General features: G+C 45.1%; 1 protein-coding gene across 1 annotated transcript in view; it reads right to left on the bottom strand.

The window, feature by feature from the left end:
* LOC100919810 (transmembrane 9 superfamily member 2) overlaps window positions 1-17,398 on the bottom strand; it is a 91,131-nt gene that overhangs the window by 14,760 nt on the left and 58,973 nt on the right. The window contains exons 10-14 of the mRNA XM_031945061.1: window positions 17,257-17,365; window positions 15,875-16,007; window positions 14,242-14,361; window positions 13,972-14,029; window positions 1,986-2,145 (exon numbers count right to left, since the gene is read on the bottom strand). Of these exons, the coding sequence (XP_031800921.1) occupies window positions 1,986-2,145; window positions 13,972-14,029; window positions 14,242-14,361; window positions 15,875-16,007; window positions 17,257-17,365 (580 nt within the window). The remainder of the gene's footprint in view (window positions 1-1,985; window positions 2,146-13,971; window positions 14,030-14,241; window positions 14,362-15,874; window positions 16,008-17,256; window positions 17,366-17,398) is intronic.

Here is a 17,398-nt window from a genome sequence, read left to right as displayed (position 1 = left end):
TCCAGAGTTTTTCCCAGAAGCCTCCAGTTATTTCCTTCTCTAATTCTTTCATGACCTGACCAGACTTATGCTTTTAGTCTCCCCTTCTCCTTTCCCATCTGTGGGATCGGCTAACCTCAAGCCCATAAACCGTATGGATGGCCTCTTCTCTCTGGCTCCCTTCCGTTGGCCCATTTGCCCAGTGTATATACATCTATTGTGTTCCTGGACTGGTAGGAGTCAGCTTTCCTACCATATGTTTTCTTAGTTTTACCACATCAGAAAGAAGATCCTAAAATTCCATAGTTTGGGAAACACATTAATGTATTGGAAAAATGTAAACACTGACAACTATCTTTGATGAAATAAAAGCATTTCTTAAAGACCTTTCCAAATTATTTGGTGTCCAGGGCTACCAAGGACAGCGATTTTTCTACTATAGGTATAGACAGAAAAACTATGTGGTACTGCAGATTGAGGGCCAGGCTTGGAGTCAACAAGACCTGGTCAAGTCTTCCGTCTGCCACGTATTTGCTTTGTAAGCACTGGCGAGTCACCGCTCATTTAATCCCTAGCAGTACAAACTTTGGGGGCACGCACCCTCAGAGCTATGGTGAATTATTGATAAATGACTTACATATCCTGCTAGAGGAATGATTACAGACATTATACCACTTTGGGCAAAAGCAGATCTTTAAAAAGGATGAGATTAAGATGAAATGATTTTTGATCGCAGAGTCAATAGGTAGACACTTAAATTGATAGAGGGCAGTGACAAGGTCAGATGTTTGATAGAGCAAAATCCCTCAGTGGAAGATGGATCGGAGTGGGGAGAGGCTTGAGGCAGAGAGACCAGTTATTTAGAAGGTCCTCCAGACTAGAGATGGGGAGGGACAGAACTAGGGTGGTAGCTATAAGAGTAGAGGAAAGGGGACGTGATACAAAACACCATGAAGGCAAAAGCAACACTATTTGGCAGTGGGCTGGTCATGTGGACTGAGGCCAGGTGAGGGCACGAGGATGACATTGATGTTGTCAAGTTATGTCAATGGGAGTATGGTGGTGTTCTCACCAGAAACAGGGAATCTGGTGGGGGAGAAGAGAAAATCACAAGCCATACCCAACTGCTCATTCCCACCAAAAAAAAAAAAAAAAATCAAGCAGCGAGTGCTAAAACAAAAGATAACAAATCCACCAAGGCAGGTCAAAGAGCAGCGTAGGACTACTCACGGAGGGGCCCCTACACCGGTCCTCACGTGGCTGGCTCTGGCAAGTTCCTACGTACTCATTTACTGGTAAAGTGGTCATGTTGGAGCAAGGCCACAGTTGACTATGGGGGAGTAGAGGGAGGGTGCAGAAGGGTGGGAGGATGTGATCTTTCTGCTCATCCACCCACTGGTTAACCCTACGCTCCTTGGAGGTCAAACTACCAACCCCCCAGAGCTATTCCACCATTCCCCACTTTGGAGAGCGTGGTTCTTTGTAAATCTAAGACTTTTTAAGCTACAGAAGGGAGTGCTGAGCTACAGCAGTGAAGCTTCCTCATTGGGAGTCCCTATACTGAGGAAAGGGGCATCTAGAGACCCCCGAAAGGCCCACACAGCCAATGTTTCCCCGGAAGTCCCGCAATGCCTTTTCACAGTGTGGAGGTGACCCTGTGCTCAAAAACATCAGGCCATCAGAGCGCAAGCCTGGCAAGGAGAGCTCTGCCTATAAGCTGGGCAATGGACCATATGTCTTTCATCAGAGAACCAGCCTAGCTAAACTGAGAGAGGCTCATCAGTGGAATGATGATGAATTTGTTCAGCCACAGCCACTCATGAAGACTGTCGCCTAAAGTGGAGAGAGGCGGGGATCTGCGTCAGCAGCACAGCCCCAGGGAGCACCTGGCACCGCAGCGGAGGCCCGGATGCCGGAAGGCAGGAGCGCGCCAGCCGCAGTACATCAATAAAGATGGAGGTTTTCAGATGCTATTTAACGGTCAAATGAATATTGCTAAAGTTTACCTTTTCCTTGAATCCGAAATAGGCGCCGAGGAACGTTAAGGGGACCGAGATGCCGAACCACATGGCAAGGATGGCTACCAGGGTACCGAAAGGGATCGCGGCCGATGACCCCTTCACCCAAAGAATCAGATTCATGATGAAGAAGTCGGCAAAGACTATGCTGGGGGGGGAAATTAAAAATCACCGAGAAAGTAGTTTCAGAAAAAGGTCAGAAATGTTGGAGACAAATGCTAAAGCTGCTTTTGGTAGGAAGGAGGTAAGGAGTGGTAACAAGGTCAGGCTTTCAACCGGTATTAAATCAAACCCTGCCAATTAACCACATGGTAGAAATTTAAATTCTGTCCATTTACCCTCAGAGCCGGCAGCTTCCAGGGGCTTTTTAATTTAAATGAAGACAAAGAAAAAACAGAAGAGAGATACCAAAAGGGGAAATAAAGGAGGAGAACCCCCAAATGTCCTCTCTCTAGTCCCCAGCCTCCAGGCAGCTCAGAGTAGGGAGAGTCAGTTGGGAACAATGGGCCGAATGGGCAGAGCGGCCCGGTAAGGTGAAAGGGCGGCAGCTGCCACGCAAGCTCGCTTTGCAAAGCTCATGGGTATTGTTAGTACCGGAGGAACGGAGTCTGTGCCCCCCACGATGGCTGAGAACCACAAGTCACCAACCATACAGAACAGAGCATCCCAAAATCTCGTCTTCAGGAGGGGAGAATGCAGCTTTATTTTAGGGACGCAGGTACATCCAGTGAAGGGGCCTTACAGCGTGGACGTTTTCTCCAAAAAGCCAGTGATGTTCCTTGTCATAAATACCAATTTCTACCTCATTGATCCTGAAGAAGCTCAGATTTCCTATGGTTTTTCTTATGGCCCAGCTTGCTCCTTACCATACTAAGTGACCTCAAGGCTCTATCTACTTAGAATGCACATATTAAGTATAAAAATACTTATTTATATAAATTTATTTATATTTGTATCCTTATATATATTATATATATATAATGTAATATACCTATTTATATACTTAATACTACTGCTGACTACCAGGCTATTTTTATGACTAAGAGTCAAATCTCTCTTCCTTTTAATATGATCTTTAAGCCAAACCACAGGCCGTAGTGCAATTGACCCTAAAAGACTTCTTCAGGTTAAGGAAGAATGAGTAAAATATAGTAGAAATTGCTACTAAACTTGGAGTTCAGAGATCTGAGTTCAGATCAATGCAATGACACTTAATGATCCGTGACCACAGCCAAGTTATACAGCCTGGGCTTCACTTTCCAACCTTGCCACTGGCTCTAACATCGGGCTGTTGTGTGGAGTACTTTGTCAACACTAAGCATCAAATAAACAGTTATATTCAGGAAGTGTCCCCAGTTCTCTTTTCCCCCTTAACATGTCTGTTTTGGTTTGTTTGTTTTCTGTGGGGTTTTTGGCCAGGGGGAGAGTAATTCTCCAGAGATAATGTATGGTACAGAGGGGAAACGTGCTTAAGGTGTTCAGATCTCAGGCCTCAGTTTCTTCCTCTGGAAAATGAGATTGTTAGAATAGACGGCCTGGAGATTAATCAACACATGCCATGGTCACTTTTTTTTCCTTCTGTTTTTTTTCCCTCATGGTTTTTCTCTTTTGTTCCGATTTTTCTCTCCCAGCATGATTCATAAAGAAATCTGTATTTTAAAAAATTATATACGTAATCAAAAAAAAGAAAACAATAAAATAAAAAAAAAATAATAGATAGCCTCTAAGATCCAATCAAGCTCTACATCTATGAACCTGTGTTTGCTCTTGGGCAAGTACTTTCTGTGCCTCAGTTCTTCCCTTCTATTCATCATCTCACATCCTTCCACTATATCTCTCCCAAATCTCTCTCACTATATTCTCTTCAGAGACGGGAACTTCTGCTTGCCAAAGCCCGCGCTGCTATGTGAACCCTTGCCCCATCCCCTTCTCGTCACCCCTCTGGGATTCTGGGATCTTCCCGTCTTCCCCAGCAGTTATCATCCTGCATCTCAACTCCCCTCCCACCATCCTCCTGGCCCTCCAGACTCAGGCCTTGGCATCATCCCCAGCTCCTCACAAAACCCAACCAGGCGCAGATTTTGTCACCACACCTTCACATCATCCTTCATATACATCACCTTCTCTCGCTCTCGTACCAACAGACTCTTCGGGCTCTCATTACCTTACCCCTCACTACTGCTGGAGCCTCACAATTCATCGGTCTCCCTACCTCAATTGTTCCCCCTCGCCAGGCCATCCTCCACTCAGCTGCCAAAGAGGTTTTCCTAAGTCTATGTCATATTCTCTCCTCAATAAACTCAAATGGCTCCCAATTACCTGCAGCATTCAATACACAATCTGCTGTTTAGTCCCTTGCTACTCTTCCAGTCTTGTTACACCTCCCCACCCCATTCACTACACTCTACAATCCAGCCGTCCCGCAAATTGGACACCCCATCTCCCACCTCTGTGCCTTTGCATTGGCTGTCCCTACTGCCTGGAGTGCTCTCCCTCCTCACTTAGGGGCTGCAGTATTCCTGGCTTCCTTCCAAACACAGTTCAAAACCTGGGCCCTGCAGGAGACTTTCGGGGTCTCCCCATCCACTAGTACCTTCTCTCATGTGAGATGAGCTTCCAGTCACTCTGCATACATCTTGTCAGGGCCTTGTTATTTACATGTTGTCTCCTCCACGAGAACAAGGACTGCTTTTGCCTCTCTTTGTAACTTGAGCACTTAACACGGGGCCTGGCACACAGGACGCGCAAGCAACTCCTTCGCCGTCCCACTCAGTGCCCCAGTTCCATCACTTCTATCATACAACTTTGCTCTTTTTTTGGTCCAGACCTTCAGATTTTTACATGTTTTCCCCCTTTTTTCTTTTATTTTGCTGAGGCAATTGGGGTTAAGTGACTTGCCTAGGGTCACCCTAGGAAGTGTTAAGTGTCTGAGGCCAGATTTGAACTCAGGTCCTACTGACTTCAAGGCTGGTGCTCTATCTACTGCATCACCTAGCTGCCCCCCATTTTTTTCCATTCTTATCACAGGCCAACTCTCCATTTTTTGCTATCTTTTCATAAGAACAATCCTTGCTCACCAGTCTTAAAGCGAAAGGAACGCTGCCTCCAATTCTCGTGTTCATTTAATCATCACTGAGAAACATTTAGAGAACAACCCTCCTGGGTACAGCCCAGGCTTACTGACCTTCCCATCTAGTCTGGGAGAGAGGAACTTGGGAGCCCAGAGTTAGGCCAGAATAAGGGCTCCTCCAAGGCCAGCTAGGCCCATCCTCTCATTCAACAGATGAGACACCATCAGGGGAAAGGACTTGCTCGAGGACATACAGAGGACCCTGGATCTAGAGCAAGGATGTCAAAGGCCACTGGGCCTATCCCTTCCCCACTTAAAAGATGAGGAAACCGAGGCGCAGAGAAATGAAGTTTGTCCAAAGTAGCATAAGTACTATGCAAAAAGAGGAGGATTTGAACCCAGAGTCAGATTCTTTCCACTGTGCCAAGCTACAAGTAGCATTAGTGATAAGGAGGGCAGAGGAGGGACCAATCAGGGAGAAGTGGCCCTGGGAAGCTTTTCTCTGAGACCACCAAGAGGGAAGTACGCATGCCCTTGTTCTTGGACTTGACAAGACCGGCCTTGCAGATGTGAAGGGCTCAGGGACTGAAATTCTTGGAGATAAGACGGGAAAATTGAAGTAAGACCAAGAAATTTGCCATTTATTTGCTAGGTAATGGAGAGTCCCCCAGAGGTTTTGGACCAAAAACCATGATACAATAGAGAGAGCGGACTAGGGATGAAAAAACAAGACTCAAATCCAAGATTCAAGTTTCAGCTCTGCCTCTTACTGAAGGAGCAAAGGATCATGGAACTGGAAGGGTTCTAGGTCATGGAGACCTAGGTGCAAGATGTGGACGTGATTGGCCCAAGATCACAGAACTAATAAATGTCTGAAGCTGGAATCAAGCCCTGAACCATCCAGCCCATTTAGAGCACAGAGTTTCCGGGAGGGTCCACCATCAAAAGCACTCACTGAATTCTTAAGGAGACTGGATTTAAATGGGAGCTCCTGGCCCTGACTAAGGTGGTGGGATGGCCTGGAGGTTGGGACTGAGAATCGAGATTGAGGGGTCCAGCCAGAAGTCAGAGGCTTGCAAAGTACACAGCCCCGGCCTAGGGAGTCCCAAAGGTTCACCGATTAACCACCACCAAATTTTACCAAATGCTTTTTTGGATGTCTAGCATCTACCCGATGTCTCAAGTCCCTTCCTATGCAGTAGGCAAATCCAGAGGCGGCAAAGGCGCTCTTAGCTCCTAAAGCTTTCTTCCAAATCCCTCGTCCCTTTTCCTTTGTTTCAGGAGCTGAAATCACTGTCGCACCTCCCCAGCGTGCATCACATATATGTCTTCTTCTGAGACACGAGTTTCATCTGTACTCTGCCTATTCCCCTTGCCCTTCATTAACATCCTTCGAGGTTCCCGCTTCTTTCCTCGCTACCTCACACAAAAGTTTTTTCTGAGACTGCAGTCAACTTCTTGCTGGGCTTTTCCTTTTCTTTTTTCCTTTTTATTCTCTCTTACTTCTTTCCCCAGCTACCTCTTCCCTCTCTAGCTGTCCATTCCCAAGCCCCTCTTGCACTCCCCTCTCATTGGGCCACACTCGCTGCATCCACCTGGCTGCATTCTGGGACTGCACACCCAGCGAATCGATCCGGGGTCCCTGAAGCCAAGGTGGCTGTGCTGAATTCCTTTAGGTCTTGGTCAGATCTTGGGTGGCACGTGTCCGTCTCTGGGTCCCACCTCCTTCCCCTGGAGGTGATGAGGTGCAATCCTTGTTTTCGTGACTACTCCAGAGTCCACATGGACTCCACGACACTGAGGGAATAAGTGACCATCAAAAAGTTATGGTCAAGTCCAGCCTAGATGCCTGTCTGAACTGTACCAGCTGAGGTTCTCCCCAATTTCTCAGCCTTCAAATGGGCGTACTGTGCAGCAGACAATGGGCGCACGGCAACTACAAACATGGATGTGGCTCAAAACATCCGAGAAGGGATCTGGGATCAGTGCCTGTGTGGAAGCCCAAGAGGCTGACCTGGGGGTCAGAGGGAAGCTAGGAAAGTTGGATTAAGCTCAGGAGCTGAAAGAGAAGGCTGAATGTCTGCCTGAGCAGGAAAGGGGCACATGGGGAAAGGGAGGTGTGAAAAGAGATGATCAGCCAACTGACACGAACCCTGAAAGAAGCTGGGGACAAAGGGACACAGGCAAACATAGGCACTGAGACAAGAGCAGCCTCATCCGGGCTACCCCGTTTGTGTTCCCTAGGGACTGAATTGGAAAGGGAAAAAGTAGACTAGTCCTTGCGAACACTATCACTGCCGACACGTACGGCCCCAAATCACCTGTGGAAACCAAAAAAGACAGAACTGGGTCGATGATCAGGCAGAGCCTAGTAGACCAAATGGGATTTCTAAACAAGAAGCCTTGTCTCCTCAGAAATTCTTCACCTATGTGCTAATGCTTCCGAGACCCTTGTGGAAGAAAGAGCCTTCTGTTCTCTAATTAGGAGGCAAAGGCTGATTGACTTAACAGTTAAGTGTGAATGAGTTTCAAAGTGAAGTCTGCCAGTCAATAGAAAAGGATTTCTTTGCTTTCAAGCTTTTCCTTAGAGATGGCATCAGGCAGTGTGGCAAGAGCGCGGGGCTGTAAGTCAGAAAGCCTGGGTTCTAGCCCTGGACAGGACAGGTAGCAGCCACGTGACCTCACACCAAGCACCTACTCACTGAACCTCAGTCTATCTGTGAAATGGAGGGGAAAACTCCTGCCCTGACTGCTTCAGAGGCATATAAACAGCTTCAAATGAAATAAGAAATGCCAAAACATTTTTCCAAGGTGCCGTTAACACGTGGGAGGAAGGACAGGGGCCACAGTAACAGGACAGCTGGGTACAGCTAGGCTGCGATCTAGACCGCAGGAGCCATCTTTTGATGGGAGATAAGTGCAGATATCCCAGAGGTGATTATCTTATTGCATTTGCGAATTTCTAGGTCCCCACACCATCTACTCAACCGTCATCTCAGGTTAACAAGCAATCCAATGAAGAAGGCAAATTTGGCAAACCCTACATTGCATATACATAAGTGTTGGCTATTACCATCACCATCTCTCTTTTTTTTTAAATTTTCAACAGTATTTTATTTTTCCAAATTCATGTAAAGAGGATTCATTTTTGTAAGACTGTTGTGTTCCAAACTTTTCTCCCTCCTTCCCCTTCCCCAAGACAGCAAGCTACCTGATATAGGTTAAATATGTGTCATTCTCTTAAACATATTTCCATATTTGTCATGTTGTGCAAGAAAAATCAGACCAAACAAGGAACTGGAAACTGAGTGGCTGCCCATGAGTTGGGGAATGGCTGAATAAGTTGTGGTATATGAATGTCATGGAATATTATTGTTCTGTAAGAAAAGATGAGCAGAATGAGATGAACCAAATCAGTTCCAATAGAGCAGTAATGAACTGAACCAGCTACACCCAGCAAAAGAACTCTGGGAAATGAGTGTGAACCACTACGTAGAATTCCCAATCCCTCTATTTTTGTCCGCCTGCATTTTTGATTTCCTTCACAGGCTAATTGTACACTACTTCAAAGTCCGACTCTTTTTATACAGCAAAATAACTGTTTGGACATGTGTACGTATTATTGTATTTAACATACTTTAACATATTTAGCATGTATTGGTTAACCTGCCATCTGGGGGAGGGGATGGGGGGAAGGAGGGGAAAAGTTGGAACAAAAGGTTTAGCAATTGTCAATGCTGAAAAATTACCCATGCACATATCTTGTGAATAAAAAACTATAATAAAAAAAAAGAAAAGATGAGCAGGATGACCTCAGAGAGGCCTGGAGAGAGTTACATGAGCTGATGCTGAGTGGAATGAGCAGAACCAGGAGATCATTTATACAAAGCAACAAGACTTATACGATGATCAATTCTGATGGACGTGGCCATCTCCAGCAATGAGATCAACCAAATCAGTTCCACTAGTTCAGTAATGAAGAGATCCATCGACACCCAGAGAGAGAACACTGGGAAATTGCATATATTGGATTTAACATATATTTTACCATGTTTAATATATATTGGATCACTTGCCATCTAGTGGAGGGAGGGAAGAGGGGGAATTGGAACACAAAGTTTTGCAAGATTCAGTGTTGAAAAATTATCCATGCATATCTTTTGAAAATAAAAAACTTAAAAAAAAAAAAAGAAGAAAAGTAAAATCAGACCAAAGTGGTAAGAAAAAAAAAAAAAAATAGGCATCACTATCTCTTCACACAGCTTAATACAATGATTTGGGGCCTTCTGCTTCCTGACCTCTAGCTCTTTTTTTTTTTGGGGGGGGGGTTTGGGGGGGAGAGTTGTGGGTTATGTGACTTGTCTAGGGTCATACAGCTAATATGCATTAAGTGTCTGAGGTTGCATTTGAATTCAGGACCAGTCCTCCTGACTTCAGGGCCAGTGCTCTATCCCTTGGGCCATCCAACCGCCCCCCATCCTCCCAATTACCCAGTTTTGAAAGCGTTTCACTCTCACTCGTACCAAATCGTGCCATACTGAGCTCCATAAAGTCTCTTGCATCCAACTCCTGAGCTCTGCTCACAAAGCGTGACACAGAGGTCGCGAGTCTGGTTGGCCAGGAGGATTGTGGGAGGGAAGGAGAGCTAGAGGATGCTAGCTGATAGAAAGTGAGATGGGAGATTAGTGTGGATCTCAGGGTGGGCAATGTGCTGCAAATGATAAGAAGGATGGGATCAAAGGTAAGCGTCGAGGAGGGGGCTTGGCAAGCAAACGAGCGACCCCTTCGTCAGGAACCGGAGAGAGACTGGGGGTTGGGGGGTGTACATCTGAGTGATGTGAAACCCGGATCAGGGCACAAGAGGGCAGTCTAGGCCAAGGGCCTCAGGTTTGCAGGAAAGAATGAGGTAAGGCCATCGGCCTGAGGGGTGGGGGTAGGGGCTGTGCCCCAGGAGTCTGGAGGAGAGGCTTGAGAGGCCAGGTTGTGAAGGCCATTAAATGCCAGGGGCTTTTGTTTGTAACAGTTTATTTGGTAGGGAGGGTGCTTTAGAAAAATCCCTTTGGCAGCTGAGTAAAAGGAAGATTAGAGCTGGGGAAAGGCTTCAAAGCAGGGAGTCGGTCAGCCTTTATTAAGTGCCCAGGATGTGGTGGGCAACGTGCTAATCAGGGGCCATTATGACCATCCAGGTGAGAGAGTCACGAGGGCCAGCGACACAGAAGGGGGCACATAGAGGAAAGGCACTGGGAAGGGAGAAACCGCATGTGGCCACAGATTGGACGTGAGGGGTGAGAGTGAGAAATCCGGGATGATGTCAGTGCAGCAAACTGAGGTGACTGGGAGGGTAGTGGCGATTCGCTCAACGATAACGCTGGAGGAGGGAGGCTAGCTGGCACTGAAGGCCCCGGAGCGGGGAGGACTCGACTTCAAATCCAGCCTCAGACACTTACTAGCTGTGTCACCCTGGGTGAGTCACTTTACCCTGACTGCCCTCTCCAAATCCCACAAAAGTCCACTCAAAGATGGTTTGGAAGAAGCAGGCTTGAGAGAAGAAATAGTGAGCTCTCTTTTAGACATGGGGCATTCAAAATTCCTGCAGGAAATCAGTTTGAAATGTCCAGGGAGTCAGGAAAAAGTCCTGTATTGGTATCCAAGAGGCCCAGTATGGTATTTGCTGACTGGCTGCTCATTCCCCTTTTGGCTGCCATGACACCATTGTCTCTGAACACTTCTTGGCTATTTTGGGCTTTACTTCCCGCCCTCTCTGTGGAGGCTCTGCCCGGGACCTCCTTTCCTCTCTTGTCCCCTCCTTTGAGAGACAGCTACCACCCCGGTCTCTATGGTCATCCACATGCAGACGAGTTCCTGATCCATATACCACAGGCCTCCCTGATTGCCAAATAAAGGCCTGCTCCTCACACTTCAGTATCACCTTGCCATTTCAAGTACAACATGTCCAAAGTAAAATTCATTGGTCCTTCTGAGCCCATCCCTCCTACCCAATTTCCGATTTCTGTCCCGGCGCCCAACCTCACCAAGTCAGTCACCTGGAACTCTTCCAATTCTTCCACAATCAATCGGCCGCCAAGTCTTCATGCTCCCACCAGCGCCTCTACCTCCTCTCGGGTCTTAGCACCTCTTGCCTGAGCCATCCTAACAACTTCCAGGATCTCTCCTCCACACAGCTGCCAAAGCAATTGTCCTCTGACGTGTCACCTCCCCTGCTCCAAAGCCTTGGAGAAACCTGGCTGGCTGCTTCCTCACTGCCTCTGAGATACAAGTAAAACTTAGCACAGGATGCCTCCGACCCACCTTTCCAGCCCACTTTCCTACAGAACAAGGAATGGAAAGTCCCGCAAACACCCCTTACTCCTGCGGAGCCAGCAAGGCTCCAGCCCCCCCCCCCCCCCCCCCCCCCCGACCTGCTTTGCTAAGTGAATGGGATCAGACACTCACTATCCATCTCTTAGAAGTGAGCAGCAGGGCAGCTAGGTGGCACTACAGCAGATGCAGCACCACCGGCCCTGAAGTCAGGGGAACCCGAGTTCAAATCTGGCCTCAGACACCTACCACGTCCCGGCTGGGCAAGTCACTTAACCCAATTGCCTCATCAACAACGGAAAAAAAAAAAATGAGTAACTTTCCCTTTGCTGCTGTGAAGGGTAGGACAACTAACTGCCCTCTGGCTCCTCTTAGGAGACCAAAGATTCTGGGTCATGGGCTGCCAAGGCTGAATTTCCCTTTCCTGGCTCCCAATCCCTACTCCTCATCCCCATGGCTATCAGCCCCATCCCTTTTCCCAAATGTGATTTACAGAGGCAGCCACACAGCAGATAAAAGTGAAGGGTGTGGCAGTGAGGAAGGCCTGAATGCAAATCCCACCTCACACATTTACTAGCTATATGACCTTGGACAAATCACATAACTGCTGTCTACCTCAATTTCCCCATCTGAAAAATGAAGGCAATAACACTCGCTTTTCAGGACTGTTGTGAGGTTGAAATGACATAATGTTTGTTTTGCAAACAAAAGAAATTAAAGAGCAACCGTTATTCTTCTTTTCCTTGCATTTAGCCTTTGGAAACCCTGCATTTCATGGCTGACAAACAACTCTTTGGAGTTCGAGCTGTTGCTCTCTCCTCCCCACTCCGCCAAAATCCCTCTGTATGTACACGCTATTTAACAGGGCCTACCCTCTCACCCTTAGTGGACTAGTCCTCCAAGGTGGAAGATTTTTGGCTTTGTCTCCTTCCAGCATTTAGCACAGTGTCTAGCACAGAAGGAGGTACTTTAAAAATGCTTCTTGTCTTATGGAGCTGAAGATTCCTCCCTCCTTGGGACAGCTAGTGGATAGAGCACCAGCCCTGGAGTCAGGAGGATCAGAGTTCAAATCCAGCCTTCCTGACACCAGACAAATCACTTCACCCCAATTGCCTTGCCAAAAAAAACAAAAAAAAAAAAACAAACAAAAAAAAAAAAAAAAACATGAGATCAAAAACATGTCTTTCCATCTTTTAGGGGCAGCTAAGTGGCGCTGTAGTGGATAGAACACAGTGCTGGGAGTCAGGAGGTCCAGAGTTCAAATCTTCCTATGGGAAAGACATTTAAACACTTCCTAGCTATGTGACCCTGGGCAAATCACTTAATCCCAATTATCTCACAAAAAGGAAAGAAAGAAAAAAGGAAAACAATTTTTCCCCCTCTCGGTACTTATGATCAACTTTTGGTTAAGGGTGAGAAAAGGCACATACTGAAGGCAACTAAACCAGAGTTCAGAGAAGGCCAGCAAGGACTCTCCAAAATTAAACAGGTCAGGACACGTGTTCAATCTGTTTTACTTGAAAAGTTAGGGAAGGGAAACAGATGGTACTGGCCCGTAGGAGTGCCTCAGAGTCCCTCCCCCCTCCAAAAACTCCATCTTTCTTGCCAAGGGGCCCATCATCCTGCTGAAATGAAATGGCCACTACTCAGATCCTGCCCCCGGCCCCTAGATACAGTCAGAAGGAAAGGGGGCCATGAAGCTACAAGAGCCAATGTTTTCCACCTCCCTTGTGGCAAGTCAGCCTCTCAGCTTTGTATGTCAAAACCAAGTCGCCAACCGGCATGGAACTTCCCCACAATGAGCTCCTCTAATTGATGGAGAATTTGTTTTAGTACAAATTGAAGAATGACCCGAGAAGAGTTGCTTTCAGAAAGATAAGACCTCGTTTTCAAAACCCTGAAGAATTTGGCATTTAAGGGATCACCAATTTATCACTGGAGTAAGGAGACCAGGATTTTAGTCTTGCAACTTTAGATAAGTTTCTTCCCCTCCCTGGTCTCCATTTCTTCCTCCCCCCACTCTGTAAAATAAGAGTTGGACTCAAAGGCCTCTGAGGTCCCTTCCAGGGGTGTAGGTCTAGAATAGGAGGAAGTCATCTCCCTGTGACTCAGTTTCTTCCTCTGTAAAACGTAAGGGCCTCGGAGGGCCCTTCCTTTGAGAGTGTCATTTTCTGGCACTAAGGTAATTTTTCCATGAAGCTCCAGGACTTAGCAAAGATGGACAGAAACTGTACCCCAACTCCACAGTAACTAAGGAGGAGCAGGCACTGGAAGAGCCACAAGAGCATTATTTTTCCAGTGGTCCGCGATTTGTCCTTCCAACGTGACACAGAAGGCATCTGAAGAGTTGGCGAAACTTTCCAGATGAAGACCGAGCACTGTAGCCAATAACTCTTATTACTAGAGGCAAGATGTTCAATGCATAGAAAAATGAAGAGAACATGGAAATAAAAGAAAGAGCTACTCAGAGAACATGGTGGCAATTAATCACTTCACTGCTTCCTTATTATTATCTATAATGATTTCTCCAAGGCAAAATACCCCCAAAAAGGATCAATTCCAAAAGATGGCACCTCAGCTACTAACCCGGGGCATAAGAGTGCTGTCAGCAAAACATTCGTCTTCCACCTTTCACCTCGAAATGCTGAGGAAGAAATGGAAAAAGTCACCATTACTCAAGAAACCTGATTAAGCTATTTTCCAAATATTTTATAGCGACAAAGGTACCATTTCCTTCCCATAGCTCTGCCACAATTCCCCTATTGACTGATAATTTGAAAAATGCTATTTTAAGGCCCTTTAATCCTGACATTGAACACGCCAAGTAAGTGGAATAAGAACCCTGGCTATACTCACTCTTATACATCTTAGCAGACACGTAGCCGGCAGGAGTTCCCAGCAGGACCCACAGTACGACTGCACAGGTCATTAATGCACCTCGATTGGCAGGTGAAAGGAACCCAAGGCAAGCTAAAACTGAAGGCATGAAAAAGGAATATTCAACCAGTGAAAATAATCACTTTGCAATTACACAGTGCTTTATAGTAAATTAAGTGTAACTCGATTAGGATTTCACGTTACAAGCGGCAGCGACAAAGGATATTCTCAGGGGGCTGATAAGTGAGTGGTGCTTCAAACAAATTATAATAATTTAACTCACCTCTCACCATTTTTTTTGGTAAGGAAAAGTAAGATTTTTAAAGAAAAGCGGGTGAGGTAAGTTTGGAAATCGAATGAGTTCCAAATTTTTATTTTCAGGGTTCAAATTTATATAAAAATACTTGCCCGGTGTCACTCCCGACTACTATCATAAACCCCAGGGATAGTTAAAAGAAAACTGGAGACGTGAGGAGGAGGAGGACAAAAATCAGTGTGGGAATAAAGATGGCAAGAAGACCGATCCTCTCGGGATCCAAAGGCTGTACAAACCTAGGCAACAATACAAAAATCAGAACCGGTGTCTGAAAACTCAGGATGGAGGGAAGATAAGACAAAAGGAAACAAACAAACAAAAAAAAAGGATGGTAGGAAAGGGTGGGGGCATTTTCCCCCTTTTCTTGCATCCACAAAAAATGGCAAGCTTCTCCTTGGGTTTATGAATTAAGGGAATTGTTCTAGCAATAACAAGCCCATTACAAAGGACATACCACTGCTAGTTAAAAGAATTAAAAGAGTTAAGCTAAGAAGTATACAGCCACATTTAGCAAAGCCTAACAGTCAACAGTTTTAGTTTTGTGATAAATATGTAAACACGAATTTATCACGAGAAATGGTTCATGGGTTTTGACAACACTATGCGTATTCTAATTGTGTCCAAGTCACATGGGTTTCACTTTTTAAACAAGGACTCGTTTATCATATCACTTGCCTTCTCAGTAAGTGGGGAGGGGTTGAAGAAAGGCTGAAAGTATATGTTAAAAAAGAAATAAAAAATATTTTAAAAGCCTCATTTAATAACTGTGTTTTTAAACATCTTATTTGGCACTTTTAATGTCCAATGGTAGCATTTTATTTCATTTGTTTCATATTTTTAGTTTTTCCCATAAAAAAGAGGATCGTTAAATCATTTTTTAATGCAGAGAAGAGAAGGAAGGGCAGAAGAAAACATATATAAGTCTGGCAATTTGGAAAATAACATGTTGAATTTATCATAACACTTTAAAGGCAAATCACAAAATTGAAATATATGGTTTAACACAGAGAATTCTTTTTTCCATTTCACTTTATATAAGGAAATGGTCTCCTTTGGGAGAGGATGTTTGTTAAATTCAATGGAAAAAATTTTTTTAAATATCTCATCTCTCCAGAGTCTAACAATATTACGAGCAAGGAAGGAAGGGAAGAAAGGAGGAAGAAAAGGAAAGAGAGAGAAAGGAAGGGAGGGAGGGAGGAAGAAAAAGATATCGTCCACTGAAGATTCAGGAGCTGTGACAAAATCTCCTATTTCCGAGACTATTTCTAAGAAAATTAATTTCGAAATGCTACTCACATAATGTAATAAAGGTCATAATGAAAATCTGTGTTCCCTGACCCAGGAACACAGACAGCAACATTCCCTTCTTTGGAGGTCTAAAGACATCCCCGTGAACCAACTTCCAGCCAAACTCCTCTTGAGCATCTTCCTACAGATGTGAGAGAAAATGTCTGATAAATAAACATACAAGTTGCTGCCTCCGAAATCTGGCACGCGTCGGCTTCTGAAAATTATGTGAAACTACATCTTTCTCCAAAGACAGATAAATTGGAAACAAGTGAATCATCAGCCAGAAAATTCATCATGGAAAGGGACCAAAAGTGAGCACATTTCCCTAATTTTACAGATAAAGAAACTGAGGTTCTTGGGTGCCAAGAGAGGGGTGACCTGCTCAAGGTTTTAAAGTTCTTAAGTGGCTGAGCTGAGACTAGAACCCTGGGCTCCCAATTCCCAGACTTCCACCGTGACATGCTGTCACTACGTCCTTCCAAGCAGAACTTGGCATCCGTCGTGCGAATGCTAGGTAGGGCACATTAACTAAACAAAGCCTAGAATAACAATTTTGTTTTTCCGATGAATCACAATGCACCGTGTGCTATAATGACATGCTAAAGGAATTAAAGGTAACAACACATCTGTTCCCCTCACTGATCTTTTTTTTTTAAATTAAATTTAGAGATTTTTTCAATTAGCAAGAATCTATTTTCTCTCACTCCTATCTTTCCACTCTGCAACCCCCTGCCCTAATTGAACAAAAAGAAAAAGAAAAAGAAAACCCTTGTAACAGATGTGCATAATTAAGTAAAACAAATCCCCACACCGGCCGTGTCCAAAAAATCTATGCCTCCTTCTGCATCTGCAGTCCAGAGGTAGGGAGCATGCTTCCGCCCATCCCTGCTGTTCTCTCAGACAAATGAAACCTAGAAGCTCTACAGGTAATTACAAGAGTCAAAAAGTGAAAACAGAAGCTCATTTTAATTGAATCGAATACCTAGTGCTCCGCGTCTCTGCGCATCTGCACAAATTAACCTAGCAGGCTCAATTGTGCTATTTCTGTAGAGCAATATTCTTTCATCTGCCCATGACCTATGACCCTATGAAAACCAAATAACACCACCACGGAGTTGCTTATATATAATCAAATCTCCATGGATTCGCTTCAACCTGGATGTTTTTATCTATTCAGCTCCAAGGCGTCTGAAACTCACAATTTACTCATTGCCCCCAAGGTAAACATAGATCATGAATGTCATTTAAAATTTCCTGTATAACTAGTGCATGCTGGGTAGTAGCGAAGGCATTCTACTCTAAAGACAAAGATCACATGGTTTCCCCATTCCTAGGAAAATCGACCCGGCAGAATCTCGTTCAATAACATGCGTGCAGGCTTTACTTACAGCAGAATCAATCTGATTGTATCTTGCAATATCTTTATGGAGAGTTCTTAGTAAAATCATGGCCACCATTCCAGATAAGAAAAGAACAATAACGAGGGAGTTCATTATACTAGAAGGAAAAAAAAATCTCATTTTAATTTCT

The sequence above is a fragment of the Sarcophilus harrisii genome, chromosome X (assembly GCF_902635505.1).
Source record: "Sarcophilus harrisii chromosome X, mSarHar1.11, whole genome shotgun sequence".
In the NCBI taxonomy this organism is placed as follows: domain Eukaryota; kingdom Metazoa; phylum Chordata; class Mammalia; order Dasyuromorphia; family Dasyuridae; genus Sarcophilus; species Sarcophilus harrisii.
Note: the sequence above shows the minus strand (reverse complement) of the source record. Positions and strands in the feature narration are given on the sequence as shown.